At 36.0% G+C, this 14,247-nt stretch overlaps 1 protein-coding gene across 1 annotated transcript; it reads right to left on the bottom strand.

Annotated features, from left to right (window-relative positions):
* Window positions 1-5,048: 5,048 nt before the first annotated feature.
* LOC132713429 (uncharacterized) lies at window positions 5,049-6,275 on the bottom strand. The gene has a single exon (XM_060696024.1). It carries the CDS (start codon window positions 6,273-6,275, stop codon window positions 5,049-5,051), a length of 1,227 nt encoding a protein of 408 aa, XP_060552007.1.
* Between the last annotated feature and the right edge of the window lie 7,972 nt (window positions 6,276-14,247).

Raw genomic sequence — 14,247 nt, 5'->3', positions numbered from 1 at the left:
TGCGTGTCTGTAAAAAATACAAAAAAAAAACTCATTACTTATTACCATTGATTTCTATATAAACATTTGAAAAATTACCGTTATGGGCACTTATCCGATCCATGTTCACTTTTTTCATATCGTATTGTAGCACAGAGTATTTTTAAAAGTTATTTAAGTCTCCGATTCTAGTTGCCACATTCCAAATTGTAAGCATCAATTTTAAAATATTGTTTTGAAGTCACTATATTATTAAAGCACTAAGATAATTACCAAATTGTTCCACAAATGTCTATACTCATTAAGAAGAATGCCATCTATTGCTTCTCCGGTTAAAAAAACTAATTTAAATAATATATGTTCAAAGTCTCTCCAAGGAGATCTGGCGTTAAAAACCAATGAAATTCAAACACGTCCAGACTTTTCTGTTGATATATATTATATATATATATATATATATATATATATATATATATATATATATATATATATATATATATATATATATATATATATATATATTACGTATGACTAACACGTCAATACATATATCATATTTCTGGTTTGTTTATTTTATGAATATACTACTCACCTTCTGCTAAGCATCATAAGTTAACTTTATATTATCACAAGTGTAAAATATATTTCTTAATTCTTATTAAGCAATGTTTTGAGATAGTCCCTGACATGAATCCATGTTTACTAATCCGTTACAACTCGTCTAGGTAGCATGGAAAGCATGCATCTTAATATTTTCATGTTTTTGATGGGGTGTAAAATCACACGTCTTTTGTTAAACGGCGACATTACAGGATTATTGTCATTCAGTGGCTTATATTTCTTACAATCTCACTTCGATATGGCGAATGTTAATAATAGGTGGCATTTGAGTGAGGCAGAGTTATGGAGGGCTGTAGGGATGGTGCAGCAGGGAGTCATTTTCCACCAGGTTTGTGTGCGCTTGGTGTACAAGCACTGTCATACCCAGAGCCTGAGAGGGATACCGGCTACATGGTACACCCGCCAGGAGGCATGCAGGAGGTCCGCAAAAGGTCACAGCACCAGCCCAGGATCGGTTTCTGGTCGTTCAGGTATGTCGTACAAAGTTTTAGACAGCAACTTCTCTTCGAAATGACCTTGTTAATGCTGCAGGCATCCATGTGTCGTATGGTCCTTTTTCAAATGTATGAATGTTCTGTTTATGCCTGTAAGGACATAAACATACGCCTTGATAAATAAATAAATAAATAAGACAATAATTTCTGGCGCAAACCAATAGAAATATTTATATCAAAGTGCATAAATACAGTTCCGAAATACATAAACGATCAATGGAAATATGCATGATAATGAAACATAATGAATAACAACAATTACCTGTAAGGACATAAACATACGCCTTGATAAATAAATAAATAAATAAGACAATAATTTCTGGCGCAAACCAATAGAAATATTTATATCAAAGTGCGCATGCGTGAGGTGGGTTTTCCGGGAAGTTTGTAAAAACTGAGGCCCGGCATGCAAATTATGTCAAAATGAAATATGAGAAATTAGTTGTTATAATAAGATGATAAAATGGAATGATATAGGAATGATATGGGATAATGGAGTGTATATCGGACTGTAAACAGACAAATACAAGAGATATATATACAAATACAAGGACAAAATGATACATAAAAACGATATTCAAAAACACGAATATCGACCACATGACATACTTCCCCACTTTGGGAAATGTCGCCCCGACATTCATAAAATATTAAAGAGGAAGAGCTTGAATCAGATATTGCAAGTAGTAAGCTTAGACCATAAAGTAACTAAACTACTAGGTACTACATAACTAAATCTAAATACTGAAGGCAATTACAACCTGTGAGTAAATATATAATACCCGGGCAAAATACCTTAAACTCAAGCATGTTCCACAAAAATACCGTATGCCGCGAATCGCGAAAAATATATGTCACGCGGAAACAAAATTTTAATTTATCAGTAGAACTGTGAATTCATTGAAAAGGTGCACTCTCAACAATAAATCCTTTATTTTTAAAGTACTGTAAAGTACATTTATAAATTACCAAGGTAAAATATATGGTACATGGTATAAAACATAAAACGAAACACATCAGGTACTAAGCAACGCCTAACTTCAAAGTTGAAACACACCTAAACTATAAATCAAAAGAAAAAGCATTAATCTAATTTCCAGTTATCATTAAGCATCCATCCGGGTTTCTTTCTTGTACGTTTCTGCCTCTGTAAATTGTTGTTGTTGTCCTTATATGGATTTCTCAGTGCAGGAATGACATATTTTGAACCTGTAATAGAATGAGATGTTTTATTTGGAACAGAATAAGAAGTTTGAGTTGTTGACGTGGCATCTTGTTTGCTGTTTGATGTTCCTGTAAAAGAAGTTGACATACAATTGTTAGAATCATGTATTGTGGAAGAATTGCTTTGTGAAACATTTGATGGACTTGATGTAAGTGAGGGATTTGAATCTAACGGAGCTGTAATGGAAATATCAGAGGAGGGATTGGAGAACGAGTTCTGATCCGAATGTAAGTCAGAGGAAGCTGGCTTGTATAAGGACTCAGTTGTTTTGCACAAAGGCATCCCCATAAAGGGAAGTAAAAGGTTCCTGTGCAAAACTCTGGACCTGTCCTTGCTGTTTTCCTTCTTCACCTCATAGATGGGAATTCCAGAGGTGGGCTGGCTGAGAATGGTGTAAACATCTTTTTCCCATCTATCGGCAAGTTTGGATTTTCCCCGAACACCTACATTTCGGACCAGTACTCGATCCCCGGGCTTCAATTCCGCTTCTCTCACACGGAGGTCATAGTACCTTTTATGTTTCTTGCCTTGTTTCTTGGCCTCTCGGAGTGCAACAGAATATGCAAATTTTAGTCTGTTCTGGAGACCGGAGACGTAAGAATGGTCCTTGACAGGAGATTTGTCTGGTTCGATGCCAAGAAACGCATCGATAGCAAGCCTAGGGTGGCGACCAAACATGAGGAAGTGGGGAGAATAACCAGTAGAAGAATGGGGAGTAGAGTTATAGGCATGGACAAGAGCGGGAACATGAGACTTCCAATTGACCTTCTTGTCATCTTCTAGGGTCCCCAACATATTCAAGAGGGTTTCGTTAAAGCGCTCAGGCATCCCATTTCCCTGTGGATGATACGGAGTAGTCCTGGTCTTGTCAATATTGGCCAACTTGCACAACTCCCGGATAACTTCGCTTTCAAAATTTCGCCCTTGATCACTATGGAACCGACTAGGAAAACCATAGTGACAAACAAAATTTTCAAAGAGAAGTTTAGCGGTAGTATGTGCAGTTTGGTTCTTGGCAGGGATAGCCTGAGCAAAACGAGTGAAGTGATCAGTAATGATCAAGATGTTTTCATAACCACCCCGAGACATCTCCAGAGAAAGAAAATCCATACAGACAATTTCCATTGGATAACTCGACTGAATAGGATTTAACTTAGCAGTCGTTTTATCCAATGACTTTCTCCGGATACATCTGGGGCAGTTTCGAACCCTGTGTTCGATATACTGTTCTAACTGAGGCCAAAAGAAACGTGAACGGAACAAGGAAATCGTTCTTGTACAACCTTGATGTCCTGCCTCATCATGCAAACCCTGGAAAGCTAAATCAAGCATATGCTCAGGGAGAACAAGCTGAGTAACAGGGTAACCATTTGAAGTACCTTTACGGTAAAGAATTGAATCCTTAAAGTAAAGGTTGCTCCATTCCTTCAGAAACGATCGAACCTTGGCCGTTTCACGTGACTTTTGGCGTTCAGTTAACCTATGACCAATTTCAAAGAGTTGAACTAAACGGGAAAGTGTTGGATCATCTTGCTGCTCCTTCTTCCAATCAATAGACTTAAGGCTGCTTCCGACTTCAATCTCGTCTCTGGGATTAAGAGAAAGAACAGTTTGGTTAAAAGAAATACATTCAACAGCTGGAAGTTGACCTGGACCTTCAGATTGAGAAAACAAAAGAGCCTTGACAGCATCTGAAAGGAGAATGTTAGAATCAGGAAGAGAAGAAGCTGAAGGAATTCTAGAAAGGGTATCGGCGTCGATGTTCTCTTTACCAGCTCTGTACCGCAAGTTGACAAGGAGGATAACCACCTGTGACTGGTAGCATCAAGCTTCGCAGATGAAAACACATAGGTAAGTGGGTTATTGTCTGTTCTAACTTCCACAGAATTACCATAGAGATAATCATGGAACTTATCACAGACAGACCACTTAAGAGCCAAGAACTCTAGTTTGTGAGCAGGATAATGTCTTTCTCCTGCTCTCAAACCCCTACTGGCATAGGAAATAACATGCTCCTTACCATCAGCACCAACCTGGTAAAGAACCGCTCCCAAACCGCTAGTACTGGCATCAACATTAAGAATGAATGGTTTATTGTAGTCAGCAAAAGCTAAGACTGGAGGAGAAGAAAGTTTATCTATCAAAGAACAAAAGGCATTCTGCTGATCTGGACCCCAATTGAAAGGAACTTTAGATTTCTTAGAAGAACTTTTGCAGGTGGGAATACCAATAAGAAGGTCATTCAAAGGTTTGGCGATCTGTGCGTAGTCTTTAATGAACCTCCTGTAATAACCTGAGAAACCTAAAAAGCTACGCAACTCCTTAAGGCAAGTAGGTACAGGATATGTCTTGAGTGCTTCAATCTTCTCAGGATCTGTCTTCACACCATCAGCACTAACAATGTGACCCAAATACTGGACTTGCGGCTTAAAGAATTCACACTTGGACCCTTTAAGTTTAAGATTGTGCATCTCAAGACGTTAAAAGATAGACTGAAGGCGACGGAAATGAGTATCAATAGAATCAGAAAAGATGATAATGTCATTAAGATAAATCAAACAGTCACGAAGGTGAAGTTCGCCCATACAACGCTCCATCAGACGCTGAAACGTTGCAGGGGCATTGGTAAGACCAAAAGCCATTCTGTTGCACTCATAGAATCCGAGAGGCCCAACACTAAAGGCAGTCTTTTGCTTATCAGATTCTTTGACTGGGACCTGCCAGTAACCTTAGCGTAGGTCGAGCTTAGAGAAAATAGTGGAACCTATGAGAGAATCTATAGTTTCGTCGATGCGAGGAAGGGCATAAGCATCCTTGATTGTACGGTTGTTCAGTTTCCGGTAATCGATACAAAAACGCAAAGACCCGTCCTTCTTTCTTACTAACACAACATTAGAAGAAAAAGGACTCTTGGACTCACGGATCGCTCCTGCGGAAATCATGTCTCGTAAATGCTCACGTACCTCCTCAAACATCCCTGGTGGTATTCGGCGATAAGGGTCTTTAAAGGGTGTGGGATCAGTCAGATTGATTTCATGTTCGACCAAGTCAGTAGAACCAAGATCAGTAGGCCCAGAGGAGAAAATATGTTTCCACTGATTGAAGAAGGAAGTTGCCTTAACCTGCTGTTCAGAAGTTAAAGTTTCAGTGGGAATAGAAATACCAAGGTCATCAAGAGACTTGTCTGAATTGTGGGATTTATCAGCAACGCCCTCTGAAGGATCAATGGTGCGAACAACAGACACATCATGTAAGTTACAAAGAGTCATTCTTGGATGAATGGTAATAGCTCTAGCAGTCAAGTTACAAACACGTACTGGAACCCTGCAAAAAGAAGTACCAGGTTGTAATTTAACCAATCTAGGGCACACATTCAACATAAGAGAATCAGTAGACTCTGTAACACCAGATGACATGTTGCCAATATGTCTCACCTTTCCCTCAAGTGTTGTTGTTTCAAAAGGCTTCACAATGACAGTCTGATGATGAAGAAGAGTAACAGGTTTGGTGACAATGTCAGACAAGGAAGATATGATGTCTGAAAGTGGAGATGATGTTGATTCTGTTCTTGATGACTTCAAAACATTCAGTATGTTGGTGCCTATTATCAAAGGAACTCTGCTGGAGTACTCTGTGTCTGGAACAATCAGAATAGGAGCTGAAAAAGATTGTGATGAAAGAGAAGGAAAAGTAATATCAAGAACTGAATATCCAAGATATGGTACCTTAGAACCATTAGCAGAAGAAATATCCAACATAAAATCTGACAACTGTGACATGACAGGCTGAGGCTTTAAAGATTTGAAGAATGAAATTCCAATAGATGAAATCATAGAGCCAGTATCTATCAAAGCTATAGTAGAAGTGCCATTTAGAAGAATTTCAGTTTCATTAGAAGAGCCAACTAGAGGAAATGTAGAAGCAGGGGCATTAGAAGGGGAAGAATGACCTCTCATCTGCCCTGCGATGGAGGTCGACTGTAGTTTAAAGGACTGGCAGAGGCTTTGACATCCTGAGTGGAAGATCTCTCTTGTTTCAAGCCCTTGAGTTCCTTCTCCATACTAGACAGCCTGGACTCCATGCCTTCCATCTGCTTAGAAAGGGCCCTTATTTCCTGGAGAAGTCTACTATCTACAGTAGTGACACACTGCTGTGCAGGAACAGACTCATTAGGAGTATTAGAAGTAGAAACAGAAATATTGGCCTGAGGGGTTGCCTGCTTGGGTGGAAGAGGGAGAGAAGTGGCTAACCGAGACAAGCGTAAGTCTTCCTCAATGGCTCTCAACTCTTTACGAAGAGTATTGAAGTTGAGGTCCTTCTGAAAAAGAAATCGAGAGGCATTCTTCAGCTCTATATCTCGGAGGCCTGACCACAACCTACCCCGCAGCATCTCATCCTTGGACATCCTATCAAGATTGCACGGTATCCTGCTAAGCAACCTCTCCAGACGCAAACTATAGTCAGCAACAGACTCATCCACCTTCTGCTGTTCATTATAAAACTGTTCCTTCAACCTTTCAGTTGAATGAACATTACCATAAATGCCATCTAACTCATTCAAGATCTCAGGAACAGTGGCATTTTCACCTAAATGCAAAAGAACACCTCTGGCACTGCCTTTCAAAGATTTACGAATGGCCTCCCTGATAATAAATGGTGGATAATTACCCTCATCAATGACACAATTAACATCATAGCGCCATATCTCGAACATTGACGAGTTGTATTTCCCATCTCCTGAAAAAGAAGGTAACTCAGGGATACGGGCATGTACCAAGTCCCGATTTGTCACAAAAGACAAGTATGGTTGAGGGTTAGGCATGGGTGGAGGAATGCTATAAACAGGTGGAGGAAAGTGAACCTGATGTGTTCTGCTGATATGTTCCCGTATAGGAGTAGGTGTAACATTAAATGTATGACTTGAGTGTACTGTATGAGGTGTACTTGCCATTGCATTAACTTGAAACTTACCAGATTTCTGTAACTGTCTAGCAAAAAATTCTAGATCTGCATCTGAATAGTCTAAGGACTGAGTTGTACCATCCGCCATGATGAGAAAACAAAAAAAATGGATTGGACCAAAAAAAAATGAACGTGACTTAAAATTCAGGATTTCAAATGGCCCAAATTGTACACCATACACTAAAAAAAATGATTTACATCAGTAACCAGTTTAGGTCTATATAGATGTAATAAAGTACAAACAATAGAAATAAAACAATTTTATTTCAAAAGAAAAAAAACACAAAGACTTGAAAATAATTAATCAACTTTATTCAAATTATGACCCACACAGTGCACCATACATTACACAAAATTTCAAGGTCACCTGAATAATATGTACTATATACAGTCAGTAAATTAGATCAAAGTTTGTAAAACAATAGATCTAATAACACTAATATTCAGTCTCTATTATAAAGCAGTATTAAATTCAACTGAATAATATTCAGTGCTTAACTTACTCAATAAATAACTTATTACAGACCCCTAAGATTGTCAAGTTACAGGTAACAAGTCTATAAAATTATATTGTGAAATGCACAGACACTTGTTCAGTTACTTGCTATAGTGTATAAATTTCAACTAATTTATGGTAATTGCAAGAGACACACAGGCTTGTAAAATTATATGCAGGAATTCTGTATTGCAAACAATGTTCAGTCCAGTACTCTATACAATATCAGAAAAAAAATCCCAAAGACCTAACTTACATAGATTATCTATAAATTTACTTGTTCAGGCACAGACTCAACTTAGTACAAGTACACACAAAGCTAACCGGAATAAATAAATGTGTAAAGTTTCCTTTCTTCTGATTTAGACAATTATTTCAATGCTAAATGTTTAATTTTCAGTTCATAAAGTAAAATAGTATACCTATCAACAGACTTTCTATAATGACTAAATGATGAGTAGAACCCAAATTATCAACTTTTCAACTGTGATACAGTAGCAACAATTGATTTGCTATCTGTATATATGTTAAATTCTTGTAAATATAGAATAATTTTATATAAGAAAATATATATCCACTTACACAAAACACTTCACTATTCGAAAATGAAGAAGAAGTTTGAATGTCGGTTCTCACAGACTGTGTATAAAAATATAAATCAGCGGATTTTAAAAATGAACAATTTATTCTAATTAAAGAATAAATATTTCACTTCAAATCTATTTACCGGCTACATGATACCGTCGCAGTATTTCAAATGAAATGTTATTTAAAGTTTACAGAATTTTAAATATAATTGATTTTAACTGCCCGGGTTGAACAATTTATTCTAACTAAAGAATAAATATTTCAAACCTACATGTATACTTTATTTATATTTACTCACAAGTTAACTACAATGATCTGTTCCTACAATAAATGCAAAACTATTCAATCTACATGCTTACTTCAGGCAAAATTCTGGTTCAAGCAAGTCCTGCTTTAAATAAATAATAATAATAAAGATAGGTACAGTAAGTAATCAGCTACAATAAGTTATCAGGATAGGATATGAAATAATTCAGCTGTTGGATATATAATATCTGGGGTAATATAGGATTTATTACAGTAAATGGACAATACCAGACTGGATGGAAATAATTTCAAATAGGGACAGGTGTAATATACTAGTTATTCAGACCAAGATGAAAGATAAAAGAGACAGAGTGTTAGCTCACCAACCACCTGATAGTTAAATGCTGTGTCTACATGTCTGTGTCAATCTTCAAAAAGCCAGCAACAGGATAAAAATCAATATCACAGAAGCCTGAAGTACAAGACTTTGTGGAATTCAACCTAAAATATACAAAATCAAATAATAATATACATGTATATCCACTGTTGTACAGCGTCCACCGGATATAGCCCCTAAAAACACCGAAAACGAAAGTAGAAAGCTGTACACTGAGTACACTTAAGGTAATGTTTTAACTTATTTCTTCATCATAACTACATCGATTTTTCCAAACTAAACAATTTTGTGAAGCTAAATGGTTCTTGTTTAAGAGCAATATTTGCTTTTGTCTGCAAATTGAATACTTTGTGTTATCTTGGCGATAAAATGTAGCGTATTTGTTGATATGTGCGAACGATGTTGATATTTACCACTAAATCAAGCCCAAAACGCATTTGCTGTATCAAAATTCGCCATTTAACACAAACTATAGTCCTCCCTCAACTTAGATTTGAGTTTACACCCTTCAACTCGATCTGCTTTTAACAAAATATGCAAAAAACGGCCTTGTCTTGTGTACAGAGTCTAGCAAAGAAAACAAATTTAAGTGAACGGGGTGTTGTAGTTTAATGTACAGGGTTTAGTAGATGTGTACGGTGTCTAGCAGTCAAATATTTTTAAAGTATAGTCTTTTATATTATTTTTAATTGGAAATAATTTCATTTCAGACTAAACATGGATAGATTAATTAGAGGACGATACAGAGGTATTTGGTAAATAATTTAACTTTTTTGTGTTTTTGAGCCTAACAGTATAGCTGCGTTGAATTTGTGTTGTCATGCCATCAGCTGAATAGTGTCTGTCGTTATTTATGAGACATGTTGAGGAGTCTTCTGACCAGTTTTAGCCGCCTTATATAAGCTATTAATCGACTCAAAAGATACTGGTAATAATATGCCGAATAGACTCTTTAAATGTTTCATATCACTCTGCACACTCTGTACATTGGTATGGCATTGTTGAATTGAAAACATAAAATACCATTATTGTCATCATCGTCATCATCATCATTGAATAGTCATCATTATCATTATAATTTTTAGAAAAAGCAGCAACATAAGCGGCAGCATTGTATTTATTAAACAATATCGAAATCACAAGTGAGGTCACCCGAGTTTGACTGCAAAAAAATATGAAAGACTTTATAGCCACAAAAGATAAATCTAATGATTAACCTAACTAATCAAGGCGGATATTTTATCAAAGCTCATTAACATACATGTATGTTTGTATTTTAATAAAGTCTTAAGACCAGTGAAATAATGACCCAATATAACAAGTTTAGATCAAGCATAACCCAAACATGGTTTGAAATTGTTTAAGACAAATTATAGAATTTGCTGTACATAATATTCTACCACTATGGAATAAAATTGTGGTCTACTGAGTTTTACGATTTCCCTATCAACTTTTAGTCACGATTAGCAGGACGGAAACTGTTTACTGCAATAAATATACATGTTGCGTAACATGTTTACAATTTAAACATTTTCATCTTTTATAAAATTAATATCATACACTTCACAATCCCTGCTCCCGACATTAATCGTTATTTCTTCATCAGCGTACGTGTATATGCTCTGGTACTGAATTTATTTTACAGAAAATGACATTCGCTTCCTACAACACCCCGTACAATCGCTAACAGTTTTCCATCTACACCCCGTACACATCCGTGCTAGACTCTGTACACAAGGCAAGGTCGTTTTTCGCAAATTTTGTTAAAAGCAGCCCAAGTTGAAGGGGGAAAACTCAAATATAAGTAGAGTGATGACTATAGTTGTATTAACGGCTGAATTCGATACAGCAAATGCGTTTTGGGCTGGTTTTAGTGGTAAATATCAACATCGTTCGCAAATGTCAACAAATACGCTACAATTCATCACCAATTTAACAAAAAGTATTCAATTTGCAGACAAAAGCAAATATTGCTCTAAAACAAGAACCTTTTAGCGTCACAAAATTGTTTAGTTTGGAAAAATCAATGAAGTTATGATGAAGAAATAAGTTAAAACATTATCTTGGGTGTACTCAGTGTGAAGCTTTCTACTTTCGTTTTTGTTGTTTTTAGGGGCTATATCCGGTGGACGCTGTACAACAGTGATATCTATGGTTCAAAACAAATTGATTTTCACATGTAGATCTTGATCAAGATTTTACACCACTGGATATAGATAAATGAAAAAATCAACCCAGATCTACATTTTACAATATAACTATGAAATGGCACTTGATACTAATTAAATTGAATAAGACACTTATCAAAATATGTAAACACTGAATTTAAAGAACTACACTGTTTGTTTACAAATGTTCAAAGTCCACAAATATATTGTTGTCGTCTAAATGGTCCGAAGAGGTGAATAATCCAACGTTGATATATAAATAAGAATAGGTACCTTTAATTAATTAAATGTTAGAGCTCTTTAAAATATAAATAGAAAAATAACTAGTTGAACTTTTGTTTGTTTTGATATTTATTCTTTAGTTAGAATAAATTGTTCAACCCGGGCAGTTAAAATCAATTATATTTAAAATTCTGTAAACTTTAAATAACATTTCATTTGAAATACTGCGACGGTATCATGTAGCCGGTAAATAGATTTAAAAATTTTCCACGCAGACTGTACGTAGAAGGCTGTATGAAAGTAATTTGTTGGCGAGAAGATCTTGCATACGTATCCCCATGACGCGTCGACATCACTAGGTACGTTTTGAATGGACCATGGAGCATACACGGTGAACCATGCAACACTGGAGACACGTTCTGTTCATTGATGAGTCCAGGTTCTGCCTAGACTTCACAGAAAGTCGTGCAAGAGTCTAGAGAAGACGAAGTAAGCGGTTTAAAACTGCAAATATTGGTGAGCATGAACGAACGAACCGACCTGGTTGTGCTAAAAATTGTCACATTGACAAGTCAGCGATACAAAGACGGCATCTTAGACAACCAGGTTAGGTTGTATGCTTGACCAGTTACTTGAAACAATTAACGTAAAACATTTTTACTATTCAAATGAATTTTCGTCTGCTTATAATATCATCAACGTCAAAAATAGTGCAATAATAACAATCACAATAAAACAATCATGCATAATATGTAACTTAACCATTACTGACGTTCAGAATGTGTGTTAAAAGTGATTGTACGAATTTTACATTTGAAGAGTTATTCGTAGACTTTACTATCATGTATTATTGATTGAGATTAGTCAGACCCGTAAAAATGAAATATCTTACGAATCTCACAGGAGGGTCGTGAAAAATGTCAGACGTGAGAAACGTAAGACTTTTTTAGTGGAGAACATTTCCTGTATATTTCATTGCATCAATAATGTAATGGTTTAAACGAAGGAGTTTGTCTGTATTTATATAAGTTAAATCAATGTTCGGTTTTAAAATAACTCTCATATTGCCGCTCGGATGTTCACGAGTTTCTTCAAATTAATTAGGATTTGTATATTTTGCATGTTATGAAATAAATACTAGTAATAGGCCACTCCTCATGTTTTTTAAAATTAAAAAAAATACAGTAGTAACTGAGCATCTTGTATGGCTCTAAATGAACTCGACCAAGCCGATAATCTCGGCCACAATCTTACTGTAACGGTTCAAATAATCCTTATTATCTATATAAAAATTATCAACAGAAGTTTTATAACAAATGATAACACCAGTGTATATAATTAATTTAACATAGGGTAAAACTTGAACCCTCAGTCTTCTTATAAAAAGGCTATAGACACTATGCTGTCCTATACACTTACATGCTAGAAGATCTTTCGTTTCGGCAGAGACTGTACATTTGATGTCAGTCAATTGACAGGGTCCCTACGGCTTCTTTCAAGCATCATTGGTGGCAGAATACACTGTTGCAGGAAAGAGTGGGTACCAAATTTACTTTGAGCACCAAACTATAAGCGGTCGGTCTATTTACCCCAATACTACCATAGACTACCCCAACACCACAAGGCCACCCCAAGATACTTTTACTGACATGTAATTTTTTATAGGGTCTTAATTTTTCATTGTTTACAGGAGGTAACTAAGTGATTTCACATGTACACATTGAATTATCCCCCTTCATTTATTTCCCTGTAAGATTATAAATATATTCACCTGTCCCACATTTCGTTAGAGTAACATAGTCTTATTGTTTCAGTAAAATTGATTTAAATTTAAATATTTTTTTCTATAAAGAGCATCATATTTTAAATATTTTAGTGATGAAAAAAGCCCATACATAAATGAAACATTTGATGTTTTGGACAGTAACGGTATTACATGTAAATAACCAGTTGTCATGATTATATAACAAAACTTTCCCAATTTTCACAATATATAAGTTATTTGAGCTAGTCCTGGGACTAAAAATGTGTATATTTCTGTCCAAGATTAGCCTTGGGGTGACTTGGGATAAACAGACCGACCCAACTATTAGCTTACATTAGTTTGTAAATACATTAAAGTAAAACTGAGATAATTAATACTTCTCATTCTCCGTTCCCATTTGTTACAATGTAAAATACATGTAGTATTGAATTCAGTAGTTGAAATGAACAATATGATCTTTTTTGTTTTATCTGTCTTATAAAAAATTCATCAAAATGATTCAAGATTTTGATAGAGGAGTCAATGTTGTGAATACCGACATTTAGTTTAACCTTTTACCACATGAGAATATTGTGGAAAATGGCCGTTTTCATGGAAAAGCCTCTTGTTACAAGTTCAAACTGCTATGAAACTATGAAAAATGCTTCAATACTGATGAAACTTGGCACAAATGTTGACTTCATGCTCAATTGTAAATTTCCGGTTACCATGGCAACGGGGGACGTCTCAAAATTGCTAAAAATCACTATTTTGCATCAAAACTGATTTTAAAGTGTTGCAACTTCTCAATGAATTGAGATAGAGTAAAACGCTTTTCAGCGTCGGTTACTAGTTACCGAGGCCATTTTTAGCCTGTCACGTGTCCAAAATTTTCTTGGTGATGAGAGGGACTACCGCCCCCTTCAACCCCCCCCCCCTCCCAAATAGAAGAGGGCACATACCTCTTCTGGCAACTCCTAGAACAACCTTCCCAACGAAAAACAGTGTTTTGGGCCTACATAGGTTATTTTTTCACTGTTTTAGTCCTCAAGGGGGGGGGGGGGGGCAAAAAGCGCCAAAACACGTCTATATGAGGAAAAGGGAA

Source organism: Ruditapes philippinarum, unplaced genomic scaffold (assembly GCF_026571515.1).
Source record: "Ruditapes philippinarum isolate M1 unplaced genomic scaffold, ASM2657151v2 ctg8758_1_1_1_1, whole genome shotgun sequence".
Classification (NCBI taxonomy): Eukaryota; Metazoa; Mollusca; class Bivalvia; order Venerida; family Veneridae; genus Ruditapes; species Ruditapes philippinarum.
Note: the sequence above shows the minus strand (reverse complement) of the source record. Positions and strands in the feature narration are given on the sequence as shown.

Bases quoted from the DNA above. Each gene is read 5' to 3' on its own strand.
- LOC132713429 (XM_060696024.1), bottom strand. From the start codon at position 6,275: ATGAGAGGTCATTCTTCCCCTTCTAATGCCCCTGCTTCTACATTTCCT.